Source organism: Pectinophora gossypiella, chromosome 2 (genome assembly GCF_024362695.1).
Source record: "Pectinophora gossypiella chromosome 2, ilPecGoss1.1, whole genome shotgun sequence".
Lineage (NCBI taxonomy): Eukaryota > Metazoa > Arthropoda > Insecta > Lepidoptera > Gelechiidae > Pectinophora > Pectinophora gossypiella.
Genome location: NC_065405.1, coordinates 10,731,871 through 10,749,651, shown reverse-complemented (window position 1 = coordinate 10,749,651; position 17,781 = coordinate 10,731,871). Strand labels below are relative to the sequence as shown.

General features: G+C 37.8%; 2 protein-coding genes across 4 annotated transcripts in view; one reads left to right on the top strand and one right to left on the bottom strand.

The window, feature by feature from the left end:
* Positions 1 to 725: 725 nt before the first annotated feature.
* Positions 726 to 3,865, bottom strand: LOC126371700 (zinc finger protein 62-like). Its single transcript, XM_050017014.1, has 5 exons — positions 3,362 to 3,865; positions 2,275 to 2,900; positions 1,847 to 2,042; positions 1,344 to 1,655; positions 726 to 1,155 (listed from the first exon to the last, which is right to left on the bottom strand). Exons 1-5 carry the CDS (start codon positions 3,494 to 3,496, stop codon positions 997 to 999), a joined length of 1,428 nt encoding a protein of 475 aa, XP_049872971.1. The 5' UTR covers positions 3,497 to 3,865; the 3' UTR covers positions 726 to 996.
* Positions 3,866 to 6,144: 2,279 nt separating this feature from the next.
* The window catches only part of LOC126376217 (transcriptional coactivator YAP1), a 31,513-nt gene continuing 19,876 nt past the window's right edge, over positions 6,145 to 17,781 (top strand). For 2 of the 3 annotated variants that reach the window (XM_050023496.1, XM_050023480.1), the window contains exon 1: positions 6,145 to 6,750. In XM_050023496.1, the coding sequence (XP_049879453.1) occupies positions 6,278 to 6,750 (473 nt within the window). In that variant the 5' untranslated portion in view covers positions 6,145 to 6,277. The remainder of the gene's footprint in view (positions 6,751 to 17,781) is intronic. The other variant, XM_050023488.1, reaches the window with a different exon arrangement.

Sequence of the window (17,781 nt, the reverse complement as noted above, 5' to 3'; positions counted from 1 at the left end):
CACCCGGGGAGTCCCACATAACCACGTCGCCCCCCCGGGCGGCGTGGTATGCGTTACGCATTTCCCAACGAAAAAAAATGGTTTAAAACAAAAATCGACCTTATTGTTACTGCTCTGCGATCGTTATTTATAGAGCCGTATGCTGATTGACGGAATACCGTGCGAATGCCATGGTAAAACTAAAATCAGCATACGACTCTACAAATAACGATCACAATGCAATATTAGTAAAAGTCGTGATTTACGAATGATTGGTGGATAGACGTAATACCTCTCGTAAAAAGAATTATCTTTGACTCAAAACAGTCGGACCTCGTGGCCAGAGGGATATTTTTCAAGTGGCTTTAATTAAAAATTCTGAATTCTTTCGTTCCACCTATAAATGTTTTTTTTTTGTAAAATAAGGATGTTCGGTGAGTGGTTCAAATCAGTGAACTGACTTTGAACTGATGTAATCACTTTAACCCTCGTCACTACAACTGTCAAGCCACCATGTTTTTTGTTGTGTATTATTATGTATATCATAGTCTCATAGACATAGAAAAGAGTACCTATGGATGGTTTGAATGATCACAAATATAGAAACAAAAATAATAACATATCGGTTTTCTAAAAATTGACTAATGATTTCTGTACCTACTGACTATTTAGGTACATGTATGTTTGTAGAAATGGAATCTCATGATTCAACATCGTGTAGTAGGCAGACTAAAACCAAAACAATATTACAAATCATATATATATTTACGAAATTAATATGCAGATATTATTATTATTAATATAGGTCAGTATCATAAGTATTTTAAAATAATGCAGTATACTGACCCTCTGCCTGCCCCTTCGGGAATACAGGCGTGATGCTATGTTACATTGAAAGGCGCTTTTATTATGTCCTAGAGTTAATATAAGAATACTTATATACCTAACACACAAAGTAATTAAATGAAATGAAAAATACAACAAGATAGTTTTAGATATCAAATATCACTAGCCAAGTTATTTGAGTAAGACATTTTTCGAAAGCAGAGCTAATGGGCGGTCTCTCTCTTGATGTTCTTTGTCGTGGTGCAGTAGTAGTCCTTTCCTGGTGATAAACCTTTCTGAACAGAAGGAACACTGGAATGGTTTCTGACCAGTATGTTGATACATGTGATACTGCAAAACAAATAAAACAGAAATTTTTAATACACAGTTTTTAAGTTGCCACATTTAAAAGCATAAAAATTATATGAAACAAACATGTGTAAATTATATTTCGGTATGTCACCTGTGCTAATGAATACTCAAGCTCCTCTACTAAGAAGTATGGATCAAACATACTGTTCTATTTCAACAATGCTTACCGTAAAGTTATCTCTTCTAATGAAGGAGTGATCACACATGGAACATTGATATCTTTGAACACCTTTTACAGTGACTTTGGGGGTTGTTATTCGAGTATCTAACTGTTTGTCAGATGAGGCGGCAACGCGACGAGGTGGACGTCCCAGAGGAGCACCATCTCTATTAACACGACGGCGCACCATTCCGGGTTCCAACCGTCGACCTGGATGCATGCGACTTCTATGTGAATAGCAGTTCCCTGAACTTGCAAACGACTTATCACAGAATGGACACTTGTAGGGTTTTGCTCCAGTGTGTTGATTGAGGTGGAACTAAAATAAATAGAAAACAGAAGGTATGTTTAATTATAGAAACCCAATTAAGTGTGTTATAGGAGGGAGATAAGTGCCGAGTCTCATATAGATATTATTATTTTAAATGAGCCTCAGGTAAACTTATCCCAGAGCCTAAAATTATTATAATTATTATTATAAATAGGTGAAATAAAAGTTTGGAAACATACCTTTAAATCTTGATTTCTCTTGAAACTCTTTTTACATATGTGACACTGGTATGGCCTTTCATTGCTATGTGTGATGCTGTGTGTTGTCAGGTTACTTCGGGTGTTGTAGGATCGTCCACATACCTTGCATGTGTAAGATTTACCAGCTGTCAGGTGGAGGGCCATGTGGGCTTTAAGGTTTGCTTCTGTTCTAAACCTGTAAAGAAAATAACTTGCACATCAACAACATAATTTTATAATTGCTAATAACAAATAGCTAGATATGGTGTGCTAAATTGATGGATGTTTTATAAAAAGAAACAGAGAAGAATACAACTTATAATAAATTTAGAATTTAAAAATTAAAATTATATTATTAATAAACAATGATGTAAGAACCACATAAATTAATTTGAATTTTTTTTTTATGCTAGTGGGTAAAAACTTACGCTCTCCCACATAGATTACATGTCCCTGAGGTCCTGTGTTCTTTGAGATGTGAAATCAAGTCATACTTGTAGTCAAAGTTATCAGGACAGTGGCTACATTGGTATCGTTTTATTGTTTTATCTTCATTTATATGAACCCAAAGATGATTTTTCAAAGCCAATTCAGTCAGAAAGCTTCTTCTGCAGGTTAAACAAGGGAATGGTTTTGAGTCTCTATCTCGTTTCTCCTCAATAGTAGAAGTAGTTGATGAAATATCAACAGCCATAGTTTGATCACCTTTCTTGATCAATTTGATGGTAGCAAATTCTCCTTCATCCACATGCATGTTAGTCATATCATTAGGGGCAGACTGACAGTTTACAGGGAAATTCAGTGACATAGTTTCTTCCGAATTTTGCAGCACTACCATGGGGTCTACACTAACTTCCATTTCATCATCATCAGAGGGTGACTCAGCCTTAATATTTGAATTAGTAAAGCAGTCAGTCATCTGATCTAGCACAATGCTGCGGTCCAGTAGAATTTGTTGAGCTTTTCGAGCTGTGTCAATGAACTCACACACAGTTTGCAACTTTGAACAACACTTTATACAAATGTTTTTGGGTAACTTATCATCTTCATCAACCTGAAATGACAATTTTTAGACATTTTTAATACAATACATTTAGTTGAATAGAAAAATAACATTGTTTTAAGGTATATACCTATAAAATAAATGAAAAAGACAGAAGTATAACACATGTTAGGTACCTAAATGTAAATGTAAGTATGTAGTTGTCTTTTACATTAGTCATGTCAGGGGCCTTTGGTGGCTCAATATGGTAACTATAAAAGTGAAGTGAAGTGAACCCTGACATCAGGGAGGTTGGTAATCATCAACCACTTACACAATAGAAAAAAGTATGTATAACTAATTAAAGGTGGGCACAAGAGTTAATAATAAGTGCCTTACTAATTTTTGAGGCAAAAACTTACTAATGAACTTTTAAAAAAGTTTGCTAAATAGTCAAACAAGTAAAAAGGTATTTATATAAAGTACACGCGTCATTTTACATTCTAATGAACTAGGAAACAATAAAGACTTACCTCAATCAATAAGTATTTATTTAATTTGTTCTGAAGAAGCATAGCTTCGGCTTCTGCACTGAATATCATTATAGTAACTTCTTGCTCTTCGGCACAAAGCCGGCAATAGCGTTCTAAGTTCGCTTGAACAGCCATGTTCAAATAACACACTCAATCGCCATAGTTATGTCCAAACGCTTCTCAGAGTATACTGTAATGATTTTTCCACTTTCCCCTTTTCCGATGAGTTACGACGCATGCGCGTTGAGAGATAGCGAAGACGAAGTTTGTATACTTCGTCATTATTGATATTTTTAGGAGGTATAACTTGAATGCGCAAACTCGTAAAGTATATAAGCGACTCATAGTTACATGGCACTGCGGCTGTGCATTGCTACGGTTTGGAAATGAATAATTTGGTATTATTTAGACAGCTAACAAAGAAAAATATTATATTTAATTTAAAACTGAAGTGAAAAGCCGTTGAAAAGGGTTGTTCAGATACAAAACAACATGCGAACGACAGTCGACAGATTCGAACTGAATGAATGACATTGACAACACAACAAGAAACGAACGAAATTGAAGTATGATTGGTCCTTGGATTGAATGAATATTCTGACAGCTGACCAATTCAAATATCGGTTAGCAGGCTTGCACTTTGTTTGCACTTCAACATTTTGTTACTTTTTCCAACCTCTCCTTATAATGTTCTTATTATTTAATTGAATATAAAATAAAGTGTCTAGAATATTTTATATTAACGTAATATCTTTTATTTTGTAATCTCGTGTTTAATTTATGAGTTATATTTTACTTCATTCGTTTTTCCGGTAGATTTTCTTCATTCACTGTCTTTCTGTTTAGTTTTTGTTTCTGTAAAAAATAACTTGAATGTAAAGCTTTACTAAATTTATTTTTACTTACCAATAAAATCATAATAATGTTTGTGTTATTGTGAGAGAGTTCCGAAGGGTAAGTACAAGCCTACCTAACTACTTATCTGTACTATGAAATTATAAAACTCCGTTGAATTCCAGATTCTTTTATAAACTTGTTTACTTACTACTTTTTTGGAAAACTTGTTTGAGTAAATAAACTCACAGGAAATTTAGTACTCGCATGTACCTACCTTTCTCTAACCTATTTAATTAAAATAAGGAAAATGGGCTCATTTGCTGTAATTGCTTATTTTATTTTGTGTTGCTTATTTTTTTAATTGACATAAAATTGCTTTTATAGTATAATTGTTTATTTATTTATAAATAGATATTACTGCGTGACTTCTGGTAGGTTTTGACCGGATAAATGGGGAGCGCTGTGGGTTCTCACCCGGTACAAAATTTAAGACAACCGTCCAGGTGCCCAGTTGGATGCGAACCTCGGGTCAGGACTGCGTTTGAGAGGATTATATTGGAAAGAATTAATAACGAGCCGAAAACGATAAGCTTTGAATGATGAAAATCGTAGACCACACCGCGCCGGCGGGGTCGGTATCAAGATCCTGAAGCTTTATTTATCGCGAACTTAATGGCCGCATTGGCATCGAGTCATCGAGTCGTCCGGATCATAACCTACGTACCGATGTATAGCTACCTATTAGGTACGTCCTTCGGGATACATACATACATAAACTCACGCCTATTTCCCACCGGGGTAAGCAGAGACTATAGAATTCCATTTGCTTCGATCCTGACACACTTCTCTTGCTTCCTCCACATTCATCAATCGCTTCATACACGCACGCCGGTTCAGAGTAGATCATATTGAACCTTTTCTAAGGACATCTCCAACAGGTCAGGTTCTCGTCCTTCGGGATATTTTTCAGTATCGCCCCTAAGCCGCAACTACCAGATTTGGATGGTGCTGAGCTGCATCGAAGAAACGTTTAGAAGCTAAATTGTGCTAAATAGAAATCTAGAAATATTTAGGAAGGATAAGTTAAGTATGTTCCTACCTCAGTTTGTAGCAAATTGTATTAGGTAGGTAAGTACCTTCCTACCTACTTATGTAACAGTATTTATTTATTTATTTTTAAATAACCTTACCTGTAAATTTAATAAGTACGTACCTTTGTAGATATTGTTTAATATCAGATTTGCATATTTTATTAATAAATGTTGTAAGTACCTACCTAGTTATACATGAGATTTACCTAGGTAATCAGGAGACCTTAATATGTGAAATTATGTTACCTACCAATCTAGCTAGGTATCTTTATTTAGTCTTCAACCTTTAAAATGTTTTTTTTTTTTTTAATATTGTACTTCAGTATGAGTCTACTAAGTTAATATTTTACATATATTATAATAATAAAATAATAGGTAGGTAGGTACTTAATGTGCACAGATAGGTATATTTATTAACAAAAGCATTAATAGCCTAATTATTATTTTGTCCACCATCCTAGGCACCTACTTATCTACCAAAAATTACCTACGTTGAATGATTTTTGATATGTGGGTAATTAGTAGGTCCCTATGTAAGTAAAAATGGTAGGTAGATCTTTTAGTGATAATATATATATACCTACTTACCTATATACCTAAAATAAGGAAAACTTATATAGGTAGGTAAAAATATTTCGAAAAAGATACCTAAATAAACCCAGTTATATTTATGGCTACCTGCTATTTAACTGCAAAAGGCTACGTGTCGCGGTTGCATAGAAGGCAAAATCAAGGAGATAGTTGGTAGGTAAAGCAAGCCGCAGCGGGGTGAGGGGTTCTGTTCTCGAAGACCGGTCCGCGCGGGTGGCGCGGCGGGTGCGCGTGGGCAGGCGGCGCGCGGCGCGGGCGGGGCGCGCGTCAGTCAGTCGCGCAGCGAGCGCTATACCACAAGTACGTCGGGTGGCGCCGCGCCCGCCCGCTGCGTGCTAGTGTTGTGTCACAGCGTTGGGCCAGGTCGGTTTCGAGATAACTTCGTCCCGACTTCATAATGGCTCTTAATTCGGATGGTGAACAGAAATCGAACCTGGTCCTCCGTGTGGACCAGGATTCGGACTCGGTTCTGCAGTCATTGTTCGACACAGTGCTCAAGCCGGACTCGAAACGACCGCTACAGGTGCCTCTGCGTATGCGACAGCTTCCAAAGTCGTTCTTTAACCCGCCGTCGACCGGTTCCAAGTCGCCATCTGTGTCTCACTCGCGAGAAAACTCGGCTGACTCGGCGTTCGGATCGTCGTCTGCGACTGGCGCCGCACCGGTGTCGCACTCTCGGGCTCACTCCTCACCTGCGAGTTTGCAACAGACATATGCTGCTGGGCAACAGAATCAACAGCCACCGCTACACCATCAGCACTCAAAACAAAGGTCCTACGACGTTGGCACACATATCCCTGATGATTTGGGTCCTCTGCCAGCCGGTTGGGAACAAGCTCGTACTCCTGAAGGGCAAATTTACTATCTCAAGTGAGTATTCGTATAATTTCATGATTAAGTTAATATATCTATTGATAACAGGGGAACGAAAACCAGCGGTAGAAGCATCACGACAGGTAAGTAGGTACTTACTTGTACTGTATAAAGAAAAAACAACAGACAACGTAGGTACAACATTATTGCCGAACGTCTAATATTACAGTTGTCATTTGTGTACGTTTACAAAGACTCGACGTACCTACCTACATATGTTTTAGGGAAAGTACGCAAGTAACAATATGCGATGTGGACAAAGGAGAAATTATGAAAGGATTTTTTGAAGGATTATTTACCAATATTTCCGTATAATTTACTGAAAGGTTTTGTTGCTTGCTTGGTTAATAAGAAGTCGTGTCCTAATCGACGTATCTATGTATGAGTAAAATTACCAACTTGTTACAAAATGTTATGGCTGTAAGAAGGTCAGCACCTGTCTGGTAGATGCTAATTCTTCAATGTGGGTGGCTTTTGCGTAGTCAATCAAGTCACCTAGTGGGTATCATCGAGTGTAGAAAGAGTTAGATCGTCATTAGGTCAATATACCTACTTGCTTACCAATTATAGGTTGTGTGTATTGTCTAACTGCATGCCGGTGTAGTATGGCTTCATAGTTCAAAGATTTGTGTAAGTACTTGTATTTACCTACTGTATACTTTTTAATCACTCACTACGTGATGTTATACCTGTTTTTGTTAAAGTCGGTCTCTTTTTGTTTCCTATTTTAAATTGTTCATGTAAAAGGCACGTTTAATATCTTAATATTGCAAATTGTACAGGTTATACGCGAGTAATAATTGGTGGTTAACACATAGGTCGATCAAAGTGCCCTACCTATAATCTAAGTTGATATAGGTAGGTACCTACCAACCTATAACAAATTCTGTGGTGTTTGTTTAACGATATAGGAATATCGGCTGTATTTTTTTTAAGGCCTATAGATGTCTTTGTTTGCAGTCAAAGTAAATAGACAAAAGTTTAAGTTACCTTTACAATTCTGTTGAACCTCTTTGTCGTCATTGATATCTTATCTAGATCGTAATACTCGTACCTACTTCATCCGTGCACAATGATAAAATTTGATAAGACAAGGAAAATGAATCATGCGCAGACAGATGAACTGTAAAGTAATATGAAACTACTGGATCTTTTGCTGAACTTTTAGCAATCGTTACAGTTAGTAGTTACATTTCATAAGTATCTAACTCGCAATTATGAAGATATGCATTTTGTCAACATAATTGGTACTACATAGGTACCTACTATATCAATTTGGAGATTTAGCATGGTTTTAAGGAATTAGCGCGTAGTTCTCACCATACTGTAATACCCCTAAGGTATCAAAATAGCTTTTATGTAATCGTTCAGACAAACAGATACGACCGTAAGCTACCCGGGTCGAGTGTATCGAATTGAAGTGGGTAATTATATCGATAATCAGTAGGTACCTACCTAATACATAGTCTGGCGCCTCTCCCATTATTGAGTTTCTGTTTTTACATTATTTGGTGAAAATTGCTTTACCTAATCGATTTTAGATTTTACTACATTGGTGCTGATTTCAGTGCACACCATCTAAGTTTAAGTTATTATAGCTGTCATTTTCTTCGCCGGAATCGACAAGCATAAAATTTATGGAACACACGTCAATTTAAAGCAGATATTTAAAAATCCCTCCCAAATTTTTATATGGGCCACAGAATTAAGTTGATAGCATACGTCAAACGAGTTGCATGTCAGCCTGTTTTATCCCTCCTCATGTACTCATTCATTTAAAATTAATAGTAGTATTAATCTTTCTTACTCTAATTCAAAATAATGTAGGTAGGTATTTATAGTCAAAATAGGTTCGGAAGGAAAGGAACGTTTCTCTTTTATTTGCTACATGGCTACCTCTAATATTTTTATCAGTTCTTCTATTTTTGACTTTGCATTTGCCAATGTGTAAGTATTATTAGGTGGGCATTATTTCAAAAGAAAGTCATTTAGTATAAAACAAGTTACTTTAGGCGGCTAGCACTTTCATAAACCAATTTCTTAAATACTTAAATACGTTGAGGGTACTTTATTTCACTTCTGATTTCAATGAGGGACTTTCCAGGTTAAAGATTATTATCATTCATTAACTTTTTAAGTATCTTTTATCTTCATTTTTGAGAATAAATGATGACCCTTGTTATTACACCCAGGCACACAACACATCTTCCACCCTTATGTTCTGTTCTGATCAATATAAAGAGGAGCAATATAGATAGCAACATAATTCTACACCATATCTCATCCAAATATCAAGAAACAATTATTTTAATATATGCCTCTGCCATTACATTACTTACTTATATTTAAAAAAATGAGAAAATAGGTAATTATCACGTTAAATCTTCGCAACGCCATTTATATTGTTTTTGAGGAACGTTGCGTGGAAAGTCGCATTGTATGTATAATGTTGAAAATAGGCTACTGTCTATTTTATTTATCAACATTTCATTTATATACGGCTGTTCCCGCCGACACGTTCGGCGCCCATCGGTGTCGCGGTGTGGACGACAGCCAATGCGACATCAAAGATTTTGCCACCTCGTAAATAAACACTTCCATTTTGTTTTATGCCATTTTTGATCGAAGGTATATCTTGCTATTTTCCCTTGGCGGTACGCAATTTCAAGAGTAAAGAGTCGTTTATACTGTCTAATTGTTCTATAAACTGTGATACATCAACAGTGTAGCATGGCTGGAGATCACTGCTATTAGACGACATATTTCACATATCTCGGTTCGTTAGTACATGTCAGGACTGCCAATGCGGAAGGCCTGTATGCATCCCGCAACGACGCACTTCATAATCTGCCTGAAAATATTGATATTTCGAATATCAAAGGTATTAATTTAGACGGGTTGCTTGGCTCTGGTCTCTGAGTCGCCGACTGCAGGAGCATACCGCGATGGACCATTGCAAGCGGTGCGTTTCTTCCGTGTCGGTAAATAGACGTGCGCGTCGGTTCTTAATTGCGAGCTGGGTCGATGCTTTATAAGCTCCATAACGTCTGTCGGCGTGCGTCTTGACTGCGAAATGTTTGCTTTAATTATTATTGGAATGGAGGGTAATTTCTCTGTGGTTTTGTTCGGCTAGACTTGGCGATGTTCCGAAACGGGTAGCGATGCAAATTGCCTTGGCGGACGCCCAACGCGGCGCTATCAACCTCAGTAGCTGCAGAACGTTACACCTTTTGCTGACTCTTTGACCTGGAGAAATCTTGTGATCACATCATAATTATCTATTTCATCTGTCGACATTTTCAGAAAATAATACCATTTTCATTTACTATACGACCCTTCTGTCTTAAATCATTCAACTTGATAAATAATTATGTTAGATACTCTCAATGTTCCAACTGCGTATAAAATAGTCAAGTGTCTTGGTCAATATTTCCTTTTAAGTGTTGTCCTTTGAATCCTTAATCAGAGAAACTTCTCGCTCTGAATACAAAAGCATAAGAGCCGTACGAAAAAAGATAGAACCCAAGTTCATTCAACCCTGCTTTATTTAGACAGACATTAAGGTTACATTATATCAAGCGCCATACATGACTTGACCCGACTTGGAATCCAAAGACTTATTTTGGATATTGCATCCTATTTTCAACATTTTGCAATTGATAGAAAATTTCGTTTAAATCATGACATTTTTGTCGTTCTGTGTGACCGTTCTACAGCGTTTACAAGTAGTTATTGTGTATAGGATACAAAATTGTACAAAACTAAGTGGGTACTCCGGCAGGAGACCTGGTAACGAAAACACGTGAGTCGTGCAGTATACTTACGATGTAGGCGCACACATACAAACGCACATTATGTACAGTATCTAGGCACTTGGCGAAAGGAATCGCCTCTCGGCCGGACGTCTTTGGCAAGGCCGTCCATTGCAGGCAACGACTTCGACTAGTTTGTCTGGTGGGTGTCCAGTGCTCTCATTACCGCTACGTTGCACACGTTATGTGGGCAAGAATAACTTTTTAAACTGCGATGTTTGATTCCTTAACAAAATAGACTTTGTTTCAAGTTGTTTAATTGCCAAGTCTATCAACAAGTTCCTTATTAATGAAACGTGGTTCATTTGTGAAACTTAGTTTACCACGGTGATTACAAACTAAGTAATTAGTTAAAACTTCACGACTGCTTCTAAGAATGGTATTGAGGGGTTTTCACATGCTCAACAAGTGGACTTATCGGAGTAGTGTGTTCACAGCGATAACATTAAAATACAGCTCACTCACTATCGCCTTCTGAGAACTCGTCCGTCCGCCGAGGCGCAGGCGACAGGTAGCTCGGGCTAACGGAACTCTTGAGAATACAATTTTGGTTTTAGAACAAAGTAATAATGCGCCGTTAATATACTTTCTCTCTTGCTAATATAGCATAAATTAGACAAGTGAAAACGATTCTGCAATACTTAGTGTCTGTACCTATTGCAAAATTGTTTATAATTAATTACATTATACTTGAGTGCCTATATTTTACGATACGAGTAGAAAAGACAGTTTTACCATGCACACATGAGCAATATTAATGCTATTTTTAATCATTTATCGAAGATTTATAAATAATATTATATTTTTGTAGTTTATTGTGATTCCTATTTCTTATAGGTTGTTAAAATAGTAAAAATAAAAAACCCACTTAGAAAATGAAGTACTTAAATGTTATTAGTTCTAAAAGTAATAATTATTGAGCGAGCACTTATTATTAGGTTTGACGTAATTTAAGCAAACTAACATCTTAATCGCACTTGTTTGCAATATTCAATTTCATAATAACATTATGTATGATGCTTATAATTTTCATGTGACACGTACATCCTTATGTGTGTACGATAGCGTTAAATGCAGCTCTGACAACACCTGTGTGTCATGTAATTGTAGTCCCTAACGGTTGTGGCACAGAGAACACTATCGTTTGTGATGCAGCAGCTACAAGGTACCTAACTCAGTTTCCACGCTCTGATTACTGGATGTTGGCTCTACCTCTAGACAGTGTCTTTATCGACGCCGATCAGAAACTAACTAGACTCAGCGGGAGTGCTCTGAGAAATCGATCCAACTCAGATGCTTACTGATGTAAAGGACAAGGTTTTGCATTTCTAGTAATTAAAGTGCGCTTACAGGGACTGAGCTTACAGGGGTCTACATATATATGTCTATTGTGGTTTCTACTTGCACCTCTTCAGTCCTTAAACTGGTATGGGCACTTGACATATTTTAAATTCTTTGAGTACTGGTAACAAATGCCAAATACAAATGCAATTTACTGTGTTTAGTCTTACTTGTAGGTAAGTTTAAACTATAGATTCTTTACCCGCGGCTTCTTCAAGGGCAGATCTTTGTTCGTACTGCGGTGCATTATTAAGCTTTGTAGACACAGATGGGTCTCATCGGCTTGTGTCATCGGTATTAATGTGCTCCAATAATACTTGCCGTGGTCAACAAAGCTGCCTGTTGCGATAAAGAGAGAGACGGAGTATTCAGTCAGACCACACACGGGTAGAACCGACACAGGTTTATAGGTACCTATCTGCAACGTTGCTTTTCTCGACCCTTGATTAATCAAACTTGTTATTCAGTATTCATTTTGTAGTTAATTATGAAATATAAGCATATGGTAAGTTTTTAACTTTGCAAAAAGTTTATTAGATTAATGATTTCCTCTGTAATTTTTATATTATTGAAAAGTATGTAAGTCGTAAATTTAAGTTCAATAGGTACTTTCACCAAAATACAAGACTTGTAAGACTTTCTTCACACAGGAGCAAATAGTGTCTATTGTATCATTTTAGCCGTGCTGGTCGGGAATATCACCATGCCTAATTGTAGGATCAAAAGGGGTCAAGTGTGTACATTGACGGCGCCTTAGGACCAGCGTCATTCTTGGATATGGGCACGCCAGCTTGTAATAATGGAGATTTAAATAAATTGAGATATTATTCGTTGAAAGCACAGACACATAGGTACTGTTATTATTGGCTGATAAGCAACTTGAGTGCACGTAAAAATGACTCGTACATACCTACCAACATGACTAGAGTTCTTGTAAGTTGCGACAATGCAAGATTATTTACTTTTGATTTCGGTTGTCAGATCAATTACGAGTATGGACTTTGCAAAATTAAGGATTAGTGACTCAAATCTAGATAAGTGGTACTTTATAGAGAAAGGACTAAGTACCTACAGGTATTAGTATAGGGTTAATAATATAATGCGTAAGTTATTAAGTACAATAATATAACGAGGTAAAATATAATATTGTCATCTGTTAGGACAATTCAGAAGAACCATTGAATTGAAGGGCTGACATTAAGATTGGAGTCAATGACTTTGTATTATTACGGTTCAGGTCTTACTCATGCGATGTCACAGCAGTTCCACACTGACACGGCGCGGCGGCGCGGTATTCGGTGGTCACTCGCACAATCGCTACCGTACACCTTTATTGAATACTGATAGGTTTACTTACTCATACGGTACATATAGGTAAGTAAAGTTTTGCGTTAATATGGCAATAGAACGACCAAGGTCGAAGACTCCTGTATATACATATATTGTGTGCTAATTTACATAACGTTCGTTCGTACGCTGATGAGGTTTTGTATTTATATTTATTGGAGCTATTGTTTGGGACAAGTTTTTAAAACTACGTTCAAAGATGATAACTGATTCACTGCATTACGCGAATGACGTTGTAGTAATTTTACCCAAGAGGCCCTAAATTAGATCACGATGATGATCTGTTTAAATGTTTATATAAGTATAATTAAACTACATTAGAATTCATATAATCATCTCTTATAGACATTTAACTCAATTTGATAAAGTCTTTGATCTCTAGATTTTAGAGCAATATTTGCAATTTTTGGGTAAAGGTAGTCGTAATTTGCAGGGTCACGCTGTCTTTGCAGCGCCGCCGCCGTCTTCTTTATTTATTTTTTTATTTAGGGAATATTTTAATTCGGTTTAATAATGTGATTAAACCATTATTATCGACGTCAAATTTATTTTGTGTTGTACGAAAATCGCACAGTTCTTATTGCCAACTTTAGCTAGATTACTTTCCGAAATAGAAAAAAATGACGATGTAGTCTGCGGTAAGTCGTTCAAAGTTATTAATGAGATATGACGTCGTATTTACGATATTGATAGATATAAATGGCGCGAGTGGATTGCCGTTATCATGAAATAATCTTATCAAGTGGTTCTGTATAGGGGGCTGGAAAGGCGCAACGTCGTTGGCGGCGCCTCGTGCGTCGCGCCTCGTCGTGTTTACGTCTAATTTTGGCGCGAGCGCCGCCGCGTCCGCCCCCGCGCCACCCGCGCGATCCCGCTGCCCATTGAACACGGTACGCATGCGGTTATTTCTGCATGGCGAAGGCGGCGCCGACGCCACGATTTATGCTCGCTTAGCTGCTTTTCGAAGCCTATCGACGAACTTCACGCTAAAGCTATTAGGTACATTGGTATTGGCTAGCTAACAGATACAACGGTCTCATTACTTATCTCATAAAAACTGTACACGGAGGATACTGCCTATCGAATTAGCTTTCAATGATGAACATGAAAAACAACACGCAGTCAAGAACCAGCTTCACAATTGCGTTTCGTGATCCCTGTTTCAGATCAGAAACAAAAACATTGGAGATGATAACGAGCTTAATTATAACCTTATGAGAGAATAAAACGGATTATAAAATTTTGTTTTTAATTCAATTCAGTTTGTGCACCCGTCTGATCGTTTTTCATCTCTGTGAAGTTAACGAGCGCTTGTGATGTTACCGCGGTTTACCTTGGAGCCTGTGCGGCCAGGTTCGCGGGATCGCCGCCGGCAGCCTCCTTCGGTACCCGCGCGGAGACTTCGTACCTACATAATTATTCCTATAACTTTGAAAATGACAGTGTTGCATTGATGAATGAGGGTGTTGCATTGTCGTCTGAACATTAGTTCTCCCTATCTAGTTGTTTTGTTAGATTATTTCCCTTTTCTGTTTCCCAAAAGTTTTATTGTTTTTTTTGGAGAAACTTAGGTACTTACTTACTCAAAATTTTCAAATAATCACTTCAATGCATGTTTTTCCTTAAAGGGTTTTTTACAGTGTTATAATGAAACAGTAAGTAATTATTTTATTTGTTATGAAACTAAATGCTCCCATCATAATATGCATCAGGATCTATAACTTGATCATCAAATGTTACCTAAGTAGATATAAACTGAAATGTATTAACCACAACAGCCTATTTTAAGAATATCCGTTCGTTAATATCGATAAATTGTGTGGCTGCGTCGGCGCCTCCCTGCGCTCTTTTAGTTCGTGTTCAGGTTTATTTTATTTTATTTTGGTACACCTGAGTTGTTAGTAACAAAGGGATTGATTTTTTCTCCCTGCTCTACCTCGGCCTTTGAGCGGCTCGCCGCGTTTCTCGGAACAAGCAGCGATCATTCAGTAATCTCCGATAGCCTACCGATAGACCCATGGGCCACGCCGACCTGACGAAGGCCGGCGAACAATTTACCCCATAAAAACTCAATCAGTGACGGTTACTTTAAACAAGGTATTGTGAGTGTCTTGTTCGGTAGGAAAGCTGTACTATTTTTTCAATTAAATTGTTGCATAGGGTAATTTTATATAAAAAGCTAAGTATATAGCTTGTAGATACTTACTTTATTTTGTAGTACTTAACAATATTTTTTGTCTTTCTAATGCTTATAACAAACTTTGTATTCACAATTAGGTATTGAACACGAATCATGATAAGGTTTGCCTTGCACCTTTCCTGCTTCGTTGATTCGTTCGAATCAAAAGTTCATGGCATCTGAAGGCGATGTCAATATGAGCGTATCACAATAGATGTAATGCGATTAGATCTAGCGACCTTGGATCATTAAACAATTGCAAGTGGGGCGCACGTTATGTAAATCATAGCTGACATTTTGCATGTTGGGGGCGGAGCGGGGAGGCTGCGTTCCCTTCTCACCTTCAAATTTCGTAACCAATCCGCTTTGTTGTTGTGATTGTCCTACATTGAAGTTATTACTGCCATATCCTTTGTGAATACATTTCTCAGTCACTATAAATTCAGAGCGCTGGGAGAAACGTAACATTTTGGTAATCACTGTTAGCTTTGCAAAACAAATGATGAAACTGGTTATGGTTAGATACAGTGGTAAAGGTACTTAGGTCTTAAACCTTTGAAAAATTGGTTAACGACGCTAGGTTTATCATGTCGATATATGGTATAACGCACGAGGTTCAAGGACCCCAAAGTTATTTAGTAGCCAGGTACCTGAGCTACTCGCCTCGAGGCGCCGTTGATACAATCGTTTATAATCCAGTTGCGTGTGGGAAATGGGTTTTCGTCGTGTCTCCAGCAATCTGTGGTAAAATTTTGCATATTAGTCATTGACAGTTTTGAATACGATAAGTTTTGTTAAAGCTAATTCTCCTTTTCCTATATTCTGTGGGCATTTTGATCCACCAGTCAATAAAAAAATTTTGGTCAGTCCGTGGATAATAAGAAATAAATCACATAGTCTGCATTAAAATTCTGCTTGATCCTAGAAGTTTTAGAATGCAAGCATCTTTATAATCATCCCATCCAGGGGTGACAGCAAAAAGTGAACCGATACGAATGGAATTGTGAGGTAGGTAATGATGTCGACACAGCGGCAGGGAGGGAGGGAACAGGAGTGAGCGGGATACAGCGCTCTCGCGCGGGTGTAAACGGGACGTGCTCACAAACACTACGATCCAAAGTCCACGCCAGCAGGACAGTAGCCTCTACACTATGTACTTACTTTCCTCAGCATCAGATGACTTACAAAAAAATAAGACTTTGAACTATTGGTCTATCTAAGTTGGTAAACTAGGGATAGGGGTAACTGTTTTCTTTTTATTAATAAGTAAGTAGGTATTGATGATTTTTTTGTTGTTTTGCACTCAGTGCCGTATAGTTAATCCGTCTGTAATCGAGCACGAGTATGTAAATTTAGATAAGTATTTAGTGAGCACTAATGAAAAAGGGTGACCGCGTTAACTATTTAGTTCCTGACAGCTTCCAGTTCCGGTACAGCAGCAGCGGCCATTAGAGCTTCCTGTGGTACACGGTGAATGGCGCTCTGTCCGCGACCTGACTAACACCAGTGTCATGTGAATGGGCAGCGCGTCGTAGGTACTACACAATGAATTATATTTGTGCCAGTCTGGCTTCCGTTGGCGCCGGACATATGCTCCGTGTACTGCCTTTTTCGCTGATTAACGTCTAATTATAGTGGCACAGCTCTCTACCACATGACTCGTTGTGACTCAGTAGGTACGACTTCAAACTGCACAATACAGTTCGAGACATATTTAGTAGGTGTGCACTGTAGGGTTTGATAGTGGGTGTAGTTTATTATGGGCGCTTTGCTTGCGGAGAATCTGTTACATTTAGAAACCCGTAGCCCAGTGGCGCTAGTTGATTAATGTCGATCAACAAAGTTAAGCAATGTCGGGTGCGGTCAGGCATTGGCTGGGTGATCGTTTAGTATAGCTTTCATTTCGAGCTCCTCCGTGCTTCGGGGTGCAAGTAAAATAGTTGGTCCCGGAGGCTTACAGGCTTCTTGAAAATTCTGAAAAAAGGGTTGTCTAGTATAAACACCATCTCGTAGCTTTAGCCATGATTACGAAAAACGACAATGTAATCAAATAAAATTATATTGTCGTTTCAATTCTATACCTAAAATTGACATAAGTTGGCATGTAAATACCACATTTAATTTTATTCGATGACATTGTCACTTTTTGTAATCGTTTGCAACTTGTCTAAGGCCACTGTGCCCAACAGTGGAAATGGAAATGTAGGACGTTTGGGATGTTTAAATGATAGGTAAAAACAGAACGGCCTCCGTGGTCCAGTCGTTGAGCGTTGTGCTTACGATCCGGAGGTCCCGGGTTCGAATTCCGGTGACATATCGCAAACATCACTCTGTGATCCCTAGTTTGGT